This window comes from Didymosphaeria variabile (genome assembly GCF_027946475.1).
Source record: "Didymosphaeria variabile strain IMI 356815 chromosome Unknown scaffold_3, whole genome shotgun sequence".
Lineage (NCBI taxonomy): Eukaryota > Fungi > Ascomycota > Dothideomycetes > Pleosporales > Didymosphaeriaceae > Didymosphaeria > Didymosphaeria variabile.
In genome coordinates, this window is record NW_026611622.1 from 2,626,589 (window position 1) to 2,644,601 (window position 18,013).

Here is an 18,013-nt window from a genome sequence, read left to right on the forward strand (position 1 = left end):
ACGACATGTTGGAATTGGAACGTAAACAGGAGTACTCGGAGTCTACTTCGGATTAGGACACGATCGATGATGACATCGCAACCGGCTAGGGCGGAACAGGTTAGCACGAACCCTCCAGAAAGCCCTATATTGAACGAATAATTCTGATCCCTTCTCACCATATGCCACGTCTTCAACGGAAGTCTACACGTTACCCGTTTGCTACATTCCTCGAACCTGTATCTCGCTTCCATCGTCCTGTCGAATAGTGCTTGGGTGTCGCATCTTGATTGAGAGCTTCGTACGTTGGTGGCCTGAGCCAATAGGTGTACTTCCTGTAGGCTCAGTACCAGCTCCAATCTCCCAACATCGTTCTGCCGAGCGGGGACATGGTCCTATGGCCAATTTATTGAAGATCGCCGATATACTCTGAAGGGATTTCTGGGCAGAAGCAGCTTGCCTTGGCTGACACATAACCTTGTGGTGGCACCCAACGATATCGTATGCTCAGTGCATCTCGCTGTCGCCACATGTTGCGGTGCGGAAAAGAGGAGGTAATATAAGGGTCGAGCTGAAAGAATATCACCGTTACCTTTCAGGCGAAAGAACCGGCAGCGGCGAACGCTCTCGCCGTACGATCGGAATTGGAACTCTCTATGTATACATGGTTCATTATCAATGGTCGCCTGGTTCTATCGCTACCGTCGTTTGCAATTGCGCCTAGAACCATGGACTACCAAAAACCATCCGGTCGCGGCATGTAGTGAGCGGAGTCGAGAGAAGAACCGAGGTGAAGGCGAAGATCCATGTTTATGCAGGCCTGATGCCTGCGATAAGCTTAGCGCCAGCCCACAGATCGACCTCACGACGTCTCCACAGACTGAGAAACTTTTCACTTCCCACCTACGAGTTGGCATCCCGATTGCCCTTTGTGGAGCATTCAAGTTGGAACAGAACGCTTCTATCGCAGAGATGGGGGCCAATTTCTGGCACGTTGCCGCGATCGCAACCTCTATGCTCGGCGCATCGCTCGTGCATGCTGTCCCGGTATTTACACCAATGCAAAGCTTCGCGTCTAAGTAGTTCTCATACTGATCGATGGTATGTGGTAGTACTCACCGAATTTGCACAAGGGCACCGCTTTGATCCTCATCGACATGCAAAACGACTTTATGTACGCAAGTTCGGGGTACAAAGTGTGTTCAGGCTAGCCAGTTGTCTAAGACTCAGACTCCAGGCCTTACACCTCTGAGTCTGAAATCTTCAGGCAGTAGTGGCGGGCTAGAACACCATTTTCGCCTATTTCCCTGATTTTGTGGACATTACGCTGACTTTGTACCCCCACTTTTAGCAATGGCTCGCTCAACAACCCCCGTGCTCCTTCCATTTTACCAAACGTCTATAAGTTGCTTGACGACCACGAATGGCCATTTATCGTAGCATCGCAAGATTGGCATCCTAGAGGTCATGTTTCATTTGCATCAGCCCATCCCGGGTCGCAGCCCGGCGGCAGCGTACAGGTCCCATTCATTGAGACGTCTCTGAAGGTAGAAAATCAAAGCCTTTACGCGGATCATTGTGTGCCAGGTACATGGGGTGCTCAGCTTGAGGGCGGAGTACAGTCAAGGCTGTGGGACCTTGAGGGATACCGGGCGCCCGTTCACTACATCAAAAAAGCTCAAGACCATAGTGTGGATTCGTACTCAGCATTCGCAGACAATCAATATCACCGTTTCACGACGCTCCACTCTGAGCTTTCTTTGCACAGCATCACCGCATTCGTCATCGCTGGGTTGATCACGAGCGCCTGCGTGAGAGGGACGTCCATCGATGGTATCAAACTGGGGTATGAGGTGATACTCATCGAGGATGCGACCGAGAGCATCTCCGCTGAGGACAAAGCCAAGGCGATCGCGGAATTGAAGGGCTGGGGTGAGTGAAGTTTGCACAGCTACGTGGAGTTGAAACGCTTACGTTGAGCAGGGGTCCAGGTGAAGAATCTGACGGATTGGGAAGCTGAGAATCCTACGGATCTCAACGTATAATGCGGAGAGCCGAGTCAAACCCTAGGTAGGAAATTATATCTCAAGATACGTCTAATAGCAGCTCAACAATCTCCGAAGTTTTCAGTCTCATGTTCAAAGACTTTCGGCTTTTTCGGAACCGTCGCTTATGTTATTGAGGGCTGACTTTTCCTTGCTGTTGCGTAGTGAATGGGGACCGAAGAGCCCAACATGAAGCCGTGCCCGAGTGTGAGTGAAAGCACTAATTAATCTTATAGTGCGAGTTTCCTCGTCCAGACGCTTTTGATTCGCCCCCACGACGCTAGGAGCCACACGTCGCACCGCCACACGACTACCCGCAGCGAACGTACGGCCGTATCTTGCACAGCCAGTCGTTTCGAGGTACGTGGGAGTTCCGATCACCGACAGGCATCTGCAATCTTCATACCGCTTAAGGTATCGCGTCTGGACTTGAAAGCTGTTTCCAAGGGTCACGCGACAGGGATGTGCCGATGTAATAGGAAAATCGTCGACTCGTTGCCGAATGCAATGGCGTTCTTTCGGCCCCCTCTCCGCCCCTGACATTTATAGAAAAGTGGGACCATCACATAGAATGAACCGTTTAAGCCGTTTACCGCCGGGCTCGAATGCCGTACACTTTGTACTTAATGTGACGATCGGCGCTCTGCTTGGGCGCTTGTGAAAACACATCTCAACGAATGCCGATTAGATTCAGGATAGCCAACATGAACCGCTTGCCGACCACTGTCCTGACTCTGCTCACAGTAGCAACCACGACGTTTGCTACACCGGATCCCATATGCTCGGGTTTATGTACCGGAACGATTCGCGACCCTGCAGTCCTTCGTCGCGACGATGGGACTTGGTTACGCTTCACAACTGAAGGAAATTTGCGCATCGCAACTGCACCATCGATAAGCGGCCCTTGGACTAGCAAGGAGGGCGAGGCTGGCGCGATGCTCCCCGGTGGCTCCATCATAGACCTCGATCCCGACCAGCGCTTGTGGGCACCCAATGTGTTTTTCAGCGATGGACGCTTCTACTGCCACTACAGTGTGTCGACCATCGGCTCTCAGAACTCTGCGATCGGTGTCGCCACCAGCGTAACGGGCGAGTCTGGCAACTGGACGGACCACGGCAGCGTCGACTTGCCGGCCGACGATCGCTACAACCGCATCGACGCGAACTTCTTCCGGGAATGCGATACGTGCACGCCGTACCTAAATTTTGGGTCGTCCTGGGAACACCTCTTCCAGACTACACTCACGTCCGATTTGTTGAAATGGAAAGGAGAGGCGCCAATCCACATCGCGAGAAATACCTCATATCCGGCTGTGCCGCAAACATATCCGTCGATCATGGAGGGTGCATTCATGTGGTGGTTGCCGAACGTGAATGGACACAAGTACTTCTACTTGTTCTTCTCGTCTGGCGCGTGTTGCAATACGCCAAAGAGCGAGGAGGGTCTCGAAGCACCTGGAGATGAGTACAAGGTCATGGTTTGCAGAGGCGAGAGCGTGACTGGTCCTTTTACCGATAAAGATGGTAGGAACTGTTTAACAGAAAATGGTGGCTCCTTGGTCCTCGGTAGCCACGGCGATGTGTATGCGCCGGGAGGCCAAGGACTGGCCCACGATCCGGATGTCGATCGTGTTGCGCTATACTATATGTACAGTGAGTGCATCAAATGGACGAGATAAACGAATGGTAGCTGACAAGCAACAGTTAATAAAGCGGATGGAACCTACAAGGACTTCCGATTTGGGTTCAACTGGCTCGACTTCTCTTCCGGTTGGCCCGAAGTTGTGGAGTAACAAAGAGACTATCTTACATTTGCTTTTGAAATATGACCTCCCATTTTCTGATACCATTTTGAATCACTGCATGTACATATTACGAATTTGCTAGGTCGGTAACAACTACTAAATAACGTCAGTGCATCTATTGATATCGCGATCAGTTGTGGTACACAGGATTGCCTTCAACCCATCCTACAGGTCTACAGCAGTACCAAGTGTCCGTCATGCCATTCTCGTCGCCTCTTGTGTTCTGCTCCACACTGGCGTACAACGTCCATCCATTCTCCTCAATGCACCCCAACAGATCCAAGAACATCATTCGAGTCTTCAGCGTGCCGGCATTGATCACCGGATCGAGGTACGGCGACCCTCTGCGCATAGTGCCAGTGAATTTAACCTCGCAACAGCCCTCCACCTTCTCATGATCTTTGAACTTCATCTCCAGCCTCTGCGCGGACAGATGCTCCAATACGCGAAGGCATAGAGCCCGTGGCGCATCCACAAAGCGGAAGTTGTTGTATTGAAACACAACACTGAACCATTCTTGCGGTGCCGGCGCTGGCATCTGGTGGCGGAAGAGAAGTGTGTCGGCGTCCCAGAGAACTTGGGAGATGTCGGTGCTTTGCATGAGAACCCATCCTTCGCCATGCAAAGTCCTCAAGAGCGAACAAACAAGTCTCTGCGCGAAGATTGCTTGTTCCCCCGAATTGCGATCTAGAGCGTTGCGTATTGAGCCTATTCCGAGTCCCTCGGGGTTGTCTCTATGCACACCCCATGGATTGCCTTTCAGTTGTAGCTCTAGAAGCTGGGTTGAGACTTTCTCGAATTGGATGCCGCGTGTCCATACTGATAGTATCGTGGCGCGAAGCAGGGAGTTGAGGGCCGGTGGGAAGCGCAAGAACTGGATGCGATCGGCGTTGTGGAGAGACACGGAAGCGAAGCGTGTTCGGAACGCTGGCGACATGGGTCGGTTTACATGTTGCGCGGGAGGTAGGAGAGAGGGCGAGGGCAGGGGCGAACCCTGGTAAACCGACGCGTGCGGCTGGTAAGGACTTGATGGGGCGCGCTGGCGAAGGGAGTACTGTGCAGCATGCTGCTGTGGCGATGCGTTAACATTGGTGGCAGCATGTTGGGATATGGACGAGCTTGGTGTGTGACTGGGTACTGCTTGTGGCACCGGGTTTGTTCTATTGGATGTCGCTGGGAGCTGTGGGCGTTCCGGGGGAGGCGGATAGTAGGTTGCCGAAGGATTCGTATTTGACGACCCTGGCGGAGGAGGAAAGTAAACATTTGAGTAATCTGGTAGTCTATCCATTACTGCAGACTAAGCTTCTCAGGCCAGACTTGATACACTCCTTGGCCATCTCGACTGTTCATGATGATATATAACTCTCACTTAACCACCGCGGACTACATATCTCGCATCTCGAAATAGACGCTTTTCCAGACTGCACAAAGTCTTTCTCATTCCTGCCGTTCTAAGTTGGGCACCCGTGGCATTCGCTTGAGCTATAAATACACCGACGTGCCTTATTAGGAGGCGCAGTCGAACCCCATCGCGTTAGCGTTGCTCTGTAAAACGTGAGGGACATAATCCTGGCGCTTGTTTCGAACGCGAGATAAGCGATTCAAACCATTCGAGATGTATGTTTCAGATACTGCTCAAATGCGGGACAGCGTCAAAGCATGTGGAGGCGTGACGATCAAGTTAGCAAAGATCAGCCTCGCCGAGCGTTCCCTTGTTCTGCCCAATCTTTGAAGAGATTTTGATGAGCTTCCTAAAAGTAATCAAAGCTTGATATGCGTTGCTAGTAATCGCGTGCGCGAAAGCAGATGCTTATGGCAACGGCCTCTTGCGCGTTCCACGGTTTCCTCCCAGGCATGACCACTCGACAACAACCGCACGTCAAATCACATCTTCTCCCACGAACGTTGTCCAACAATACGTGTTAAATGTTCTGAAAGAGAACGTCCTCTTGGCGAGGTCAACAATACAATGAAAAGCACCTATACAGCATGTCGGCAAAAGTACTATCGGTGCTTTGCGAAAAGAATGCCCCCACCCCTACTATGGTACAGCTCCCTATTTTAATTAACTGTATTACCCATAGTATATATCTACTCAACAATTAGTTAAAATGCGTTAGTACACCTATTTTAATAGCTTAGTGCCCTATTTTAACGTCTACCACAACTAGATCTAGCTATTCAACAGATCTAGCTAGCATTCAACAAGATCTAGCTAGTAATAGAGTGAATGTATCATACAACTGATAAAGGTTGGGGATCTGTACCATAGCCGGGTGGGGGCATTCTTCTCGCAAACGATAATAAAGTAGTTCAAACGTATGCGCATAGAATGCCTTTTTGTCAATATGCCAGATCAGAGCAATTGGTATTATCGACCTATCAACAATCACAAGTTCTATTTCATCTCACTGAAAGAACCGCCTTGAATCCCCATCGCCACTATTTTCATCACATTGAATTGGTTATCGACGAATTTTCACGAAGTACACTAACCGTCTCTATCATACTGCTGGTGCAGGATCATACAAGAGGCTGAAGCTTAATAACGAAATGACTCCTCAGCTCCCAAAATAGCGTTACCTCGGAGCGAAAAGGACTATAAAAAACAAATATTTGAGCCTACTCTACGAAGAGCAGCTTCACAACACATATTTCGATGTCGCTCTAGCTTTGGTCTAGCTTTGGCTCTTAGGCGACAGGCGTCCCGTTCTTGATGACGAAGATATGGGATTTCGTGTCGATAAATGTACCCTAACATGGCAGCTTGCCTTCACTCACGACATCGTCAACTTTGCCATCGCCACAGACCGTGCGATATTCGATTACCTCACTTCTGTGTTACGGGACAAACTCAAGCACGTCTCTTTGAAACCTTATGTCGAGGCTGTCATTCGATATCACCCTTGCTTAGAGGAAACATCAGCTACGCGTGCTATCTTAACGAAAGCTGGAGGCTCTCGAAGTTCGTTTCCGAGGCTCACTGTCATCTTCTGTGTCATGCAATATGGGCTGCCCTGCGCAACGGCGAGCCAGAGGTCCCAGCAGTCATCATTCAGCACCTCTATCAGTTGACGACCCCTTTATCGATGTGTACGGCGTGTAGCTGAACTGCTACAACGAAATGACATACACCTTCGCCAAGGACTGAATGAACGCAGTGAAGCAGTAAGCGCAATACGAGTTGATGTGGCCGCGCTATTGCCGAAGGCGTTCTTGGGGTCTCCTACACAATCTATGCTAACCCCTAGGGTCATCTGGTGATGGAAGCAAGATCGCCAGCACCACTCATCCATCGCCTTACTCAGGTACCTTTCATACGCTTTGGCGGACTGATAAGAGGAACATGCTTTTACAGTACTGTCGGCGGTACCTTGTTACGAGGTTTGGGAGTGTATCGCTCAGGGTGGATAACACAAGGTATCAGAGCTTGTGGTAGGCCTGTGGTCCATTTTCTTCTCTTGGTTCGTTCGCATCGGCAAAGAAACACGTTGGTCATCTATCGCCCACTTAGGCGGCAACGTAGGCATGCAGAACGTTTCCTGAAGTCTGTTTTTGATTACATGGGACTGTCCTCGCGAAAATACCTGTTCTCATTGCTGTGGTTTGGTAAAGGCCTTTATTGCATCGGACTAAGGCGTCAAACCAAGCTCATCAACAGGATGGTACACAGAGCGTCAACTGCACCAATCAAATAGCACGCATCAAATAAAAGAATTCTTGAGATACTGTCAATCTGTATCCCATATGATAAGATAGTACTTAAGCATACTCCAACCTCTCTTCAGTCCATCCAGGTCTCAGATACTCTGAGTCAAACCTGGGGCTCCAGCTGCTCTCCAGCACATAGTCTTGCTCCAGGTTAACATCCACCCTGCCACCCTGTTCCGTTTGAGCCCAAATACTGACCCCAAGAACGTTGTCGCCAGCGTAGTTGAGCACACCAGGTGGAACCGGAAAGCGGACCTCATTTCCAACAGATGGGTTGAATCGCGCGTATTGATACCCGTTGACGAAGAGCTGCACGCGAATAGCCTTCGATGCTGGAGCATTGAAGACAAACGAGAATGCGGCATCAACACCCTTGGGCACGTTGAGCGGGACGACAGTGCGGTAGAAGTGGATACCTGCTCCTGAGAAGCCCGTGGAAGGCGAGCTGGAGTTCCATTTCGAGTCATCAAAGCCAGGGAGATGCCAGCCCAGACGTTCAGCGGTGAGTCCGCCTTCGCTCAGAGGTCCGCGCACAGGATCGATAAGTTGCCTTTCGCCGTTCACTTCACCCGCAATCTTCCACTTCGTGAAGGAAGAGCCTTGGAGGGTTGCGCCAAGGATACCGCGCGGATCGGTCGCACCACTACGAAGGTCGTGACCGGTGTTGTCTTGTGCCACGAGCAGGACGTTGGTGCCATTGCTGTTGATCGTCGCGTTAGTGAAGGGAACAACGAGGCTACTCTTGCCGACAGTGGAATTGCCGATGTAAGACCCGACAAGCTGACCGTTCATCCATGCAGAGAAACCGAAAGCCATGCCCCCCTGCAGGGTGAGGTTTACACCTGTAGCAGAACCATCGAAGTAGCCACGGAAGAGGTGGAAGCTGTTGTGGAAGCCATAGTCGTCAACGTAGAGCACAGGCAGGGTCAATGGTTTGGTAGGGTTCGGCGTGGTCTGGTGATTGGCTTCCACCCAGGCTGGACCGGAATCATTGTACCCCGCAAGCTTTTCGGGAAGACTGTCACGGACTTTCCAAGAAGCTAGAGACGGAAGCTTGATATTGCTCTTAGAAACCCCGATGTTACCCGTGAGACTTCCGTACGCAGTCTTCGAGACTTGAATCTTCTTTCCGTTCCACGTAAGAGACTGATAACGCTTGGAAGCAAAGACTTCGATGGCGGTCGCGTTCAGCTCGTCGCCTGTAAGTTTCAACGTGCTACCCTCGGAGGTCACATCGCGAACCAGATATGGTCCCTGGACGAGAACTGTCGCGCAGTCAGAATTAATGTACAGAGAGAACGCAATCAGGAATTCTTACCAGATCTGTCGACAGGTCCGAAGGGGTCCTCAGAGAGATTGGGGGCCCAGAAAAGATAGGCAGTGGGCCTATCGACGACGATAACCCTGACATGGTTATCGAATTGAAGTACGTTCTTTCCGTTCACTGCGATCAAGCTCGCTGCGACACCTTGGCGATCTTGGTGGAATTTGGCCTTCGATCCACTCGCACCTTGGACAGAGCCCTTGCGTGCGCCCTTTACGTGAAATTCTGCTGATTCTCCTGCTGGAACCCACAAAATAACCGTAGGATTTCCGTCAATTACAGCATATGTGAGAATCTCTGCGGTTGAATAAGTCAGGCTTTGCTTGCCGATGCTAAAGTCTGTCACAATGATCTTAGACTGATGACCGTTCAGCAAGATGGTTCCGGCGTGCTGCGGAATCGTCAATCTCCCAATAGATGTGTTGACGTTGAGCTTGAAAGACTCTTCTGTGCCCGAAGACGATGTCGAGTGAATTGTGACATAGAAAGCAGCGTTTGTGTTAGGATTTCGAAGCTCACTAGTCGCAACGGCTGCGTTATCAGAGTAGGAGGTGCTGTTCGCTAGTCGATTGGTCATTGTGAGGTCCTTGGCGACTCGGGTGAACAGAGCGAGGTTCTTTGTCTCGTAGTACTTGCTGCCGATGCGTCGATTCTCGCTGATTGGGCTCGAATAGTCGTAGCTGGTTGCGACGACTGGGCATGCGAATGCTCCCCAGTTGGTTCCGCCGTACATCATGTAGAGCGAGATTGCTGTGACGCGCTGAGAAATCAAATTGCGGTAGAACCTGACCGAATATCAGTACTGATTATCACGGCACGCTCGGGGGTTTGTGTTACAAATTGGCAAAGTCAGCTCCAATATCAGCGGGGCAGCCACCCTCGGGCCCGCCCCAGGGATTGTATGATCCACCCTGGAATTCGGGAAAGAAGCTTGGCTGAGTAGGGCTAACCTCTTCGAAGTGATCAAAGTAGTTGATCACCTGGTACGGGACGTATTCGCCGTTGGTTCCAGTGCACTCGTCCAAGTTGCAGCTCCAGCAGGACGGGTAGCTGTCAAGACCTGCAACGTCAACATTGCCCGTAGCATTCGGAGCAAAGTCTTCCGACCAGCTCTTGGTATTCAGATTAGGGTCGTTGTGGATCAGAGGTACATCAATTCCATTCTCCCGTGCTGTTTCTTCGAGCGACTGCATATAACGCCCGGCTGCGGCATTAGGCGTCTTCGTGTTGACGTCGCTCCATTGTTCGCCGTACTCATTCTCGATTTGGTACACAATGGCATTTCCACCGTTTGTGATAAGGTGTTTGCTTACGATCTCAGAGAACTTGGAGAAGTACGGTTTCCAGGCAGCGGTGTAACGAGCATCATCGTTGCGTAGGGTTCCATAGGCTCCGGTCGTCAGCCAGAGCGGGAACCCACCCGCATTGGCCTCAGCATTGACGTAGGGTCCGGGACGCACGATCACGTACAGACCGACACGCTTCGCAGTCTCCAATAGTCGCTCGAAATTGTGAGCACCGGTTTCGAAGTCCAGCGTTTGCTTGGTGGCGCTGTGCCAGGCCCAATTGCCGTAGAAGGCAACTTGATAAAATGTCAGACTCTGGCAACAAGCTCCATGGAAGAGACTTACAAGCGGTGAAACCTGCTGCCTTGATCTTCTCCAATAGATCGTCCCAGACTTCAGGTACAGGGATCCTCCAGTAATGCAATTCGCCAGAGTAGACGAACAGGCGCTGGCCGTTGACTTTGAAGCTATAGTGGTCCCATTGGACTACTTTGTTCAAGCCATTGTCGTGAAGCGGATACTGGCTAGGCGTGTCTGCTTGTGCGTGTACACCAACGGACGCGCACGAGTCCAGAAGGGCCAGCGCCGTGATGGCACGGAGGAGCTTCATTGTCGCGATGGCACAGCAGCTGTAGACTGGCTGTGGACGCCATTTTGTCGCGCACCCTCACCGACGCCATTGCGGAGCTATGCTCCGATCCAAATTGCAATGCAGGTACTAGCGAAATAGGGCGACGTCCCAAGGTCGATGGCTGCGGGGACTCCACGGTCACGACGCGATGAAATTGGTGGATTTTCCTCGCCGTCCCGCTGTCCGGGAGAATGCAACGGCTCACGCGTGCGAGACCGGGGCAGGAAGCACCGACCCACCCGTGCACCAGGGCAAGAAGGGCCGAGGTTGCTCGGAAGCCAGGTCTCTGGGATGAAGTGGACGTCGACGATGGAGTCATGGGGGCGACGGCCAGGGCGGATGCATCTCCTGAGGTGGCATGTTTCCCGTCACTAACCCTGCACGATTGCACCATGCTTGCCAGCCACACGGTAATTCTCATCGACCACGAACAAACTTCGCACTCGTGCATCTCATTGGCTTTGGACTCGATAACTCATGGTCTGAAGACGTTCAGGAATCCGTCCATGTGCCCCGCGCCGGCCATTCTAGATCGTATCCGCCTGGCTTGCCACAATACGGGTACTTTGTGTAAGAGAATTGCGCAGCATGCTTTCTGAACCTGTAAGAGTGTGCTGTTGTTGTATATTGGTCGTCTTCATTCTCTTATGAGTCTACGTCGGAGAAGTCTTTGAGCTTTTCTTCATCGTTGAGTGCCGTGAAGGCGGGATCCCGTTGGTCGACCATCATTCACAGGTCTTTGAAACACCAGCGACACACTAGGAAAGGAAGGCTCTGAGTATAAATGGATGTAGCGATACTCGTACCATTGCCGCCAAGCGCCCCGCATCAACGCCACTACGCGCGAGAGATCTGAGTACCGTGAAGTCACTGAAGTGTTCTCGAAACCTGACATTCCAACCGATAATTGGTGACAGAGCACGAAGAGGGAATCTTGCGGGCCTAGATGTATCGTAATGAACTTGAGCATCAACCCAAAGAATTTTTCACGCGACAATTGAGCGAGAGATTCGGAGTGACTGGGCGGTACAAGCGTCCTTCTCCATACTCGTGACCGCATAGTGCGATGCCCAGCTTCCTTTTGCGCGAGCGTATCTAGGCACATTCGTATCTGCATGATAACGTCGATACCTTCTACATTAGGTAGAACCTCAGACCTTGAACCTCATGGTATGTCGAATATCATTCCGCCTCGCAATCTGGCTTGGGAACACTTCTTTAGGATGGCTACTAATATAAGGCTTGGGTGAAGCCCATGCCTTCATCTGGACGCGTGTGCTATACATGGGCCCGAATGCAGATTAGCGTACGTATGTTCAAACGCAAGCGATCCCCGGAATCCTTTCGCCTTCTGCTTTAACACTAGCACTGCTTCATCTAGCATCTCAGGCATACTTTCGCAACCTATGCAGGACAGTCACGATCATGAATTGTCCGCAATCAACTTCAACTACTTGACAGCTGAGGGCGTAAGATCTGGCCCCACTCTACCGGCCCGAACCGCCCGCATGTAATGTAGACACTCGGCGTGTGCCTCAAGACTCGTGCACGACATTGTCTAATGGATCTTCCACCGCATCTTCAGCTCCACCTAGGAGGCATAACGCTCTCTGGCCAAGTCATGTATCGCAGCAAAGTTTCGGCACGCATGCGTAACCCCAATTGTTGATAGGACTTGGTCTTGTTTCGAGTACCACACGTATGGTGTTGGAGTGAGAACACATGAGTATTTGTCTGAACGATTCAATGTACTGATCATTAGTGAGCTGCACAACGTTCCAGATCCAAGCTTTTCCCTGAGTCGTCTGTGATTATTATCGCGATAGGAGCTGATAAGTCCGGATGAGAGAAGTCACGGCTCTAGTCGACGACAAATCTACCAGACATTCAAAATTAGCCAGAGTTGTATCAAAGTGTTCATCAGAGGTCAGCAAAAATTTACTGCGAGCAAAAGAAGGATGACGTAGCAGCCTTTGGTGCGTATCGTAGCGCAGCCGAAAGCGGCAGGTTACGCCAGCACACGGTCAATGTGAAGGTCTGTTAGAAAGCAACAACAATCTCGCTTGCGGTTTCACCTTTTCCAGGGCTATGCAGGGCTCTAAACTCACACAAATGTGAGCACATCGCTTCCCAAGGAGCATGCATTCCAATCTTCGTCACGAAATCGGATCTACCGGTGTGGAACGCTAAACGGTTTTGGCACCCAAATCCGGGGTGCTTCCGCCGCCAATCTCGTGCACACCAGGGACGCGATACTTTCTAGGCAGTCGAGGCCTTGTCTCGTACATACTAAGCGCATTTCCCGCCGTTCGGACATACAAAAAGACCCGAAGATTCGTACATAAGTCTGCAAGCCCCGGAAGTCATTGCGGTGGGAGTAGAGTTGACGCTTTGTAGATTGCAGGTTTGCATTTCGTACAACCCAATCAAGAAGGAAACGCGCGTCCACGAGAATATGCATCCAGAGGAGAAGGTTACGCTCCTTAGGCATATTGTGTACGAATACTTATGATCAACATGGTTCGCCAACGAAACGCGCTCCGTTCCGTTCCTTCGACGGTCCACTACACGAAGCAAGAATGCGGCTCAATATTGGGTTGACGATCACAACCGGGCTTTCCACAGCCGCGGCAGTGACTCTGGAAGAGCTATGCACGACAACCTACGCTGCTTCCAAGCTCCCAGCTGCCGGCACGTATCAGGGAATCACGATTGACCAGAGCTCCGTCATCACCACCCTTACCTCCAACTTCGCAGTCCAGGATAACACTTTCTATGCCGATGCGACAATCTCATACTGCAACATCACGTTCTCCTACACGCACGATGGTCGCGATGATCTCGTACACGTCGCTTACTTCGCGCCCGACCCCTCGGCCTTCCAGAACCGTTTCTTGGCCACCGGCGGCGGAGGATTGGCCATCAACTCTGGTGCTTCGTCGGTCTCGGGCGGCGTGAGCGTTGGTGCAATAGCTGGATTGACGGACGGAGGATTTGGTAACTTCAATACGCAAGCTGATGCACACTTCCTTCTGGCAAATGGGACCGTAAACTGGGAGAACGTGTACATGTTTGGGTACCAGGCAATCCATGAGATGACGGTTCTTGGGAAGGCTTTCACCAAGAATCTGATGTCTGTGTCAAACAGCACTAAGCTGTACGCGTACTACCAGGGTTGTTCGGAAGGTGAGTACTCTTTTCTGCACGTTAATCTCAAGGAAATGCTTACTCTCCACAGGTGGTCGTGAAGGTTGGTCGCAAGTGCAGAGATTCGAGGAACTCGATGGGGCGAGTGTGGGTGCGCCCGCCTTCCGCTACGCGCACCAACAAATCCAGCACTTGTACAGTAACGTTGTCGAGAATACTCTGGATTACTTCCCGTCGCCCTGCGAGCTAACGGCCATTGTCAATGCGACGATCAAATTCTGTGATCCTCTGGATGGGAAGAGCGATGGTGTTGTGGCGCGGTCCGACCTATGCAAGCTCAAATTCCACGCCAATTCGACCGTTGGCACGTCATATTATTGCGCTGCGTCCGCTGGGGGTGGCGGTGGATTCGGACCTGGTGCAGGCCAGCCAACGCCAGAACAAAAGGGAATTGTCAGCGCAAAGGCAGTCGCGGTTGCTCAAACAATCCTTGATGGCTTGCACGACCTGCAAGGACGCCAGGCGTACTTCTCCTACCAGCCGGCTGCGACATTCGCGGATGCGCAGACGAAGTACAACAATGCGACTGGAAAGTGGGAGCTGAGTATCAGCGGTTTGGGAGGCGAATTTGTAACTCGATATCTCTGGTTGCAGAACACATCGACACTGACGAGTCTGGATGGCGTGACGTATGACACGATGGTGGAGTGGATTTATGATCTGTGGCAGATGTACGAGGATTCACTCCAAACGACCTGGCCGGACCTCTCGCAGTTTCAAGCATCGGGTAAGCGGAATTTCGGATCATTCTGAGGTAGTATGGGCTGACTTCAGCAGGCGCCAAGGTCCTTCACTTCCATGGTGAATCCGACAATTCTATTCCAGCCGCATCCAGCGTTCGCTACTGGGAATCCGTCCGATCCGTCTTGTACCCATCGCTTTCGTACAACGAGTCTTCCATTAAATTGCAAGACTTCTACCGCTTCTTCCTGGTTCCCGGAGCGGGACACTGTGGCGCGAACAGCGGACAACCAAATGGTGGATGGCCACAGACGAGCATGCAGCAGCTGATCGATTGGGTCGAGAACGGCGTGGCGCCGGACTTGCTCAATGCGACAGTGTCCCTCGGCTCAAACAAGGGACAGAATCAGAAAATCTGTATGTGGCCATTGAGACCTATGTATAGTGGAAATGCGACGGTGCCGGAGTGCGTGTATGACCAGGAGAGCATTGATACCTGGCATTACGACCTTGATGCGTTCAAACTGCCAGTATACTAGTCGATGTTCCTTAATTTTCAAGGTAGGCTGGAAGTGTTCAAAACATCCATGCAAAAGAATAAAATTGAAAGTCTTCTGAAAGTACCTGTCCTTTGTGTCAAGACGACGAGCCGCTATAAGCTTCCCAGCTGACTGGACATCGAAGGTCAATAAGAGTACCGAGTATTCTAGGGTTACTCGCTCTACACTGCGTGTTCAAGGTTGTTACCTAATATCGCATGGCCGATTTTTACAAAGGCGCAAGAGCCTGTCTCCATGCACATATTGCGCTTCTTCTGCCTGCCTGCCCCACACCACGCACCGACACAAAAATCGCCAAAATAAAAAAGAAACTCGTTGTCGCTTCTGTGGATCGAACACAGTCTACTATTGGTCAGTTCATTCGATCTATGCAATGCACTGCGTGCAGGATCCTGTAACTTACACCTCCAGATGTCATTGTTCATTGCGAACCGAAGTTTGCCGCCGAGGCGGATTGCTTCAGTCTGGCGCTCTCCCAAGTGAGCTAAAGCGACTGCTTTACCAACTGATGACTAATCTGCGTTTGGTTAAATATTTGTCTCTCAAATAAAAGCACTGCGTAGAAGTAGAATGCGGCATAGCTTGCGGAGCTCATATTGTGCACTAGCTTGTGTGTAGCGTCGAAAGGAGAAAGCGCGCTTACACTTGTGACTACACCCGCTTGTATAGGAACAGGATCGGCTATAAGCTTGTAGACCAAGAGGCATTTGCGAGTCAGTCAGAAGACTGGGTATCCTAAGTTGAGTCGCTCAATGCGTTCTCAGAATTGTGATCTAGTACTTTATCGCCAACTTTCACAGTGATGTAAGAGACTACCTCCACTCATCTACACTTTTGCTAGCACATTATGCAAAAGTTCGAAATCGAGTGGAGGAACAGTCACGGGCTCAGCCGTAACTGCACTCAACAAGCACGTAAGTTAGCATACTAACTCGACACCAGGAAATGAGGGAATCTTCGAATTTTCGCCACTCAATGCTGTCGAGGATAATAAACTAATTCTGTGCCATAAAGCGCAGCACACCTGAATTCGCGCTATACTAAGCTATGAATGATCTAATCTGCACCCGCCGTCTTCGTAGTCTTCTACATCTACGTTCTCGTCCCAAAGAAACTTGAGATCCTCTTTTGGAGATGGATCTTGTGGAAGGCTCAGCCCTAGTCGCTGCGTCTGTCTAGGCTGCGTAATCAGAGCATAATACGGAACAGGTGGACTAAATGGAACATGCAGCTGGCTCAATGCGGCCTTGCCTATGGCCTTGCTTTCCGTTTTGAGCGATTCAGACCACTTGAACAACCGTGCATCAACGCTGACTATCGACTCGCTTGCCTCATCGGTCTCCTTGCCCACCTCGCGATCGAGCTTTGTAAGGACAAACGGGTCTGGGAGCTGAGACCAGAAAATGTTCCGCAATCACTTGCTTTGGAAACTCCAAATCAGCTTGCTATGTTTGCAAAGCGCTGGCCTTCTCGTCTTCGTCACTTTCCTCCCGCGGAGACGAGTCCACGGCCTCCGTCTTCTTAATGCATAGTTTGAAGTAATACAACTGCTCAGCCTCGCTCTTCTGTCTTGCCTCGCCTTTATCATCGGTATTCATGAATTGATGAATCAACTGGGGGGTCTTGGCTCGACGCTAAGAGCGGGTCGGGTCCGCCAATGGATGGACATTGCGACGAGCTTGGCTTTGCTTCATGTCAGCTTTTGGATCGTGCATATGCCGGACTACGCTCAACGAGTGCGTCTTGTTTGACTAATGCTTCTCCAACGTCCATTTCGACGGATTTAGAGGCAGCGGGTTGGTCAGTGTGGTCTCTCTGTGTCTTCCTTTGAGATTTTGCATTGATTCCGCATTCTGACCAGGACTGGCTGTTGTCGGGGTGGAAATAGCGCGTCGATTAGAAGTACCACAGTTCGTTCGGCAGACCCGGTCTCATTGTTCAGATTCCTCTAATAATCACTTCGTTCAATTGGTTCTCCACTACGCCACTCTCTCACGATATAGTTTCCCGTGCTCAAGCACTCGACTATGTTGTTGCATAGACTTGACTGGCTTGACGCCGACGGAAGTGCCTGTTGGCTTGGCTTTCCACTCTTTTCCTCGAAAGTATCATCCGGGAATGGAACCAAGGGCAATTCTTGCAAAGTCTGCGCCTGTGTTCGTGCCTGAATCGTGTCTTCCGTGCTCGAAACTTGTGGGCTGGGAACATCTAGTGGTAAAGCCCTATACATCAAATACTCTTGAGCCACATCTCCAGGTATAGGTCCGGTGACAAACTGTTATTCGTTCCCATGTGTACTTGCAAAGCGGACAGGTAAAGCCCCAGATATGAAAAACTCCGTATTCTAGGGTATGGGCCCAACAACATGGTCATATTTTGGTTCGCAGAGTTTTCGAAGCGAAATGTTTCGTCTCCCGCCACGCGAGACTCCTCACCCTCAGCCCCACGGCTCGGGGTGGAACCATTGTGTCGCACGCCCAAGAAAGCATCGAACATGTGCGCCTGATGCCATGCTAAGACATCTGTATAGAACAGCTCTTTGTCCTCGCCAGGTCGAGACTTCGATAGTATCCGCCAGGTGTAGATATCATGAAAGTCCCCAAGAGCGCCATTAAGAGTCCTCTTCTTCGGACACTAGAAAAATGCGGAGGAACTGAAAGACGTATGGGAACTTATCTCGCAGGTCTGGGGATCTTCCCTAATCGACGATACTCAAGTTCTGCTGAGAAACGTGATTGGTAGGGTTGACCTCGACGGAACCGCAACTAAAGACCACCTAAATTG

General features: G+C 51.0%; 4 protein-coding genes across 4 annotated transcripts; 2 read left to right on the forward strand and 2 right to left on the reverse strand.

The window, feature by feature from the left end:
- Positions 1-2,701: 2,701 nt before the first annotated feature.
- On the forward strand, positions 2,702-3,817 carry N0V89_004219 (uncharacterized protein; the record flags this gene model as incomplete). The annotated part of the gene is made up of 2 exons (XM_056213007.1): positions 2,702-3,677; positions 3,729-3,817. 2 exons carry the CDS (start codon positions 2,702-2,704, stop codon positions 3,815-3,817), a joined length of 1,065 nt encoding a protein of 354 aa, XP_056073315.1.
- A 142-nt stretch (positions 3,818-3,959) lies between these two features.
- Positions 3,960-4,766, reverse strand: N0V89_004220 (uncharacterized protein; the record flags this gene model as incomplete). The annotated part of the gene is made up of 1 exon (XM_056213008.1): positions 3,960-4,766. The coding sequence occupies one exon, from the start codon at positions 4,764-4,766 to the stop codon at positions 3,960-3,962; it is 807 nt and encodes a 268-aa protein (XP_056073316.1).
- Positions 4,767-7,591: 2,825 nt separating this feature from the next.
- N0V89_004221 (uncharacterized protein) lies at positions 7,592-10,760 on the reverse strand (the record flags this gene model as incomplete). Its single annotated transcript, XM_056213009.1, has 4 exons — positions 7,592-8,805; positions 8,859-9,649; positions 9,702-10,446; positions 10,496-10,760. 4 exons carry the CDS (start codon positions 10,758-10,760, stop codon positions 7,592-7,594), a joined length of 3,015 nt encoding a protein of 1,004 aa, XP_056073317.1.
- Positions 10,761-13,360: 2,600 nt separating this feature from the next.
- N0V89_004222 (uncharacterized protein) lies at positions 13,361-15,208 on the forward strand (the record flags this gene model as incomplete). Its single annotated transcript, XM_056213010.1, has 3 exons — positions 13,361-13,967; positions 14,020-14,715; positions 14,766-15,208. The coding sequence occupies 3 exons, from the start codon at positions 13,361-13,363 to the stop codon at positions 15,206-15,208; spliced, it is 1,746 nt and encodes a 581-aa protein (XP_056073318.1).
- Between the last annotated feature and the right edge of the window lie 2,805 nt (positions 15,209-18,013).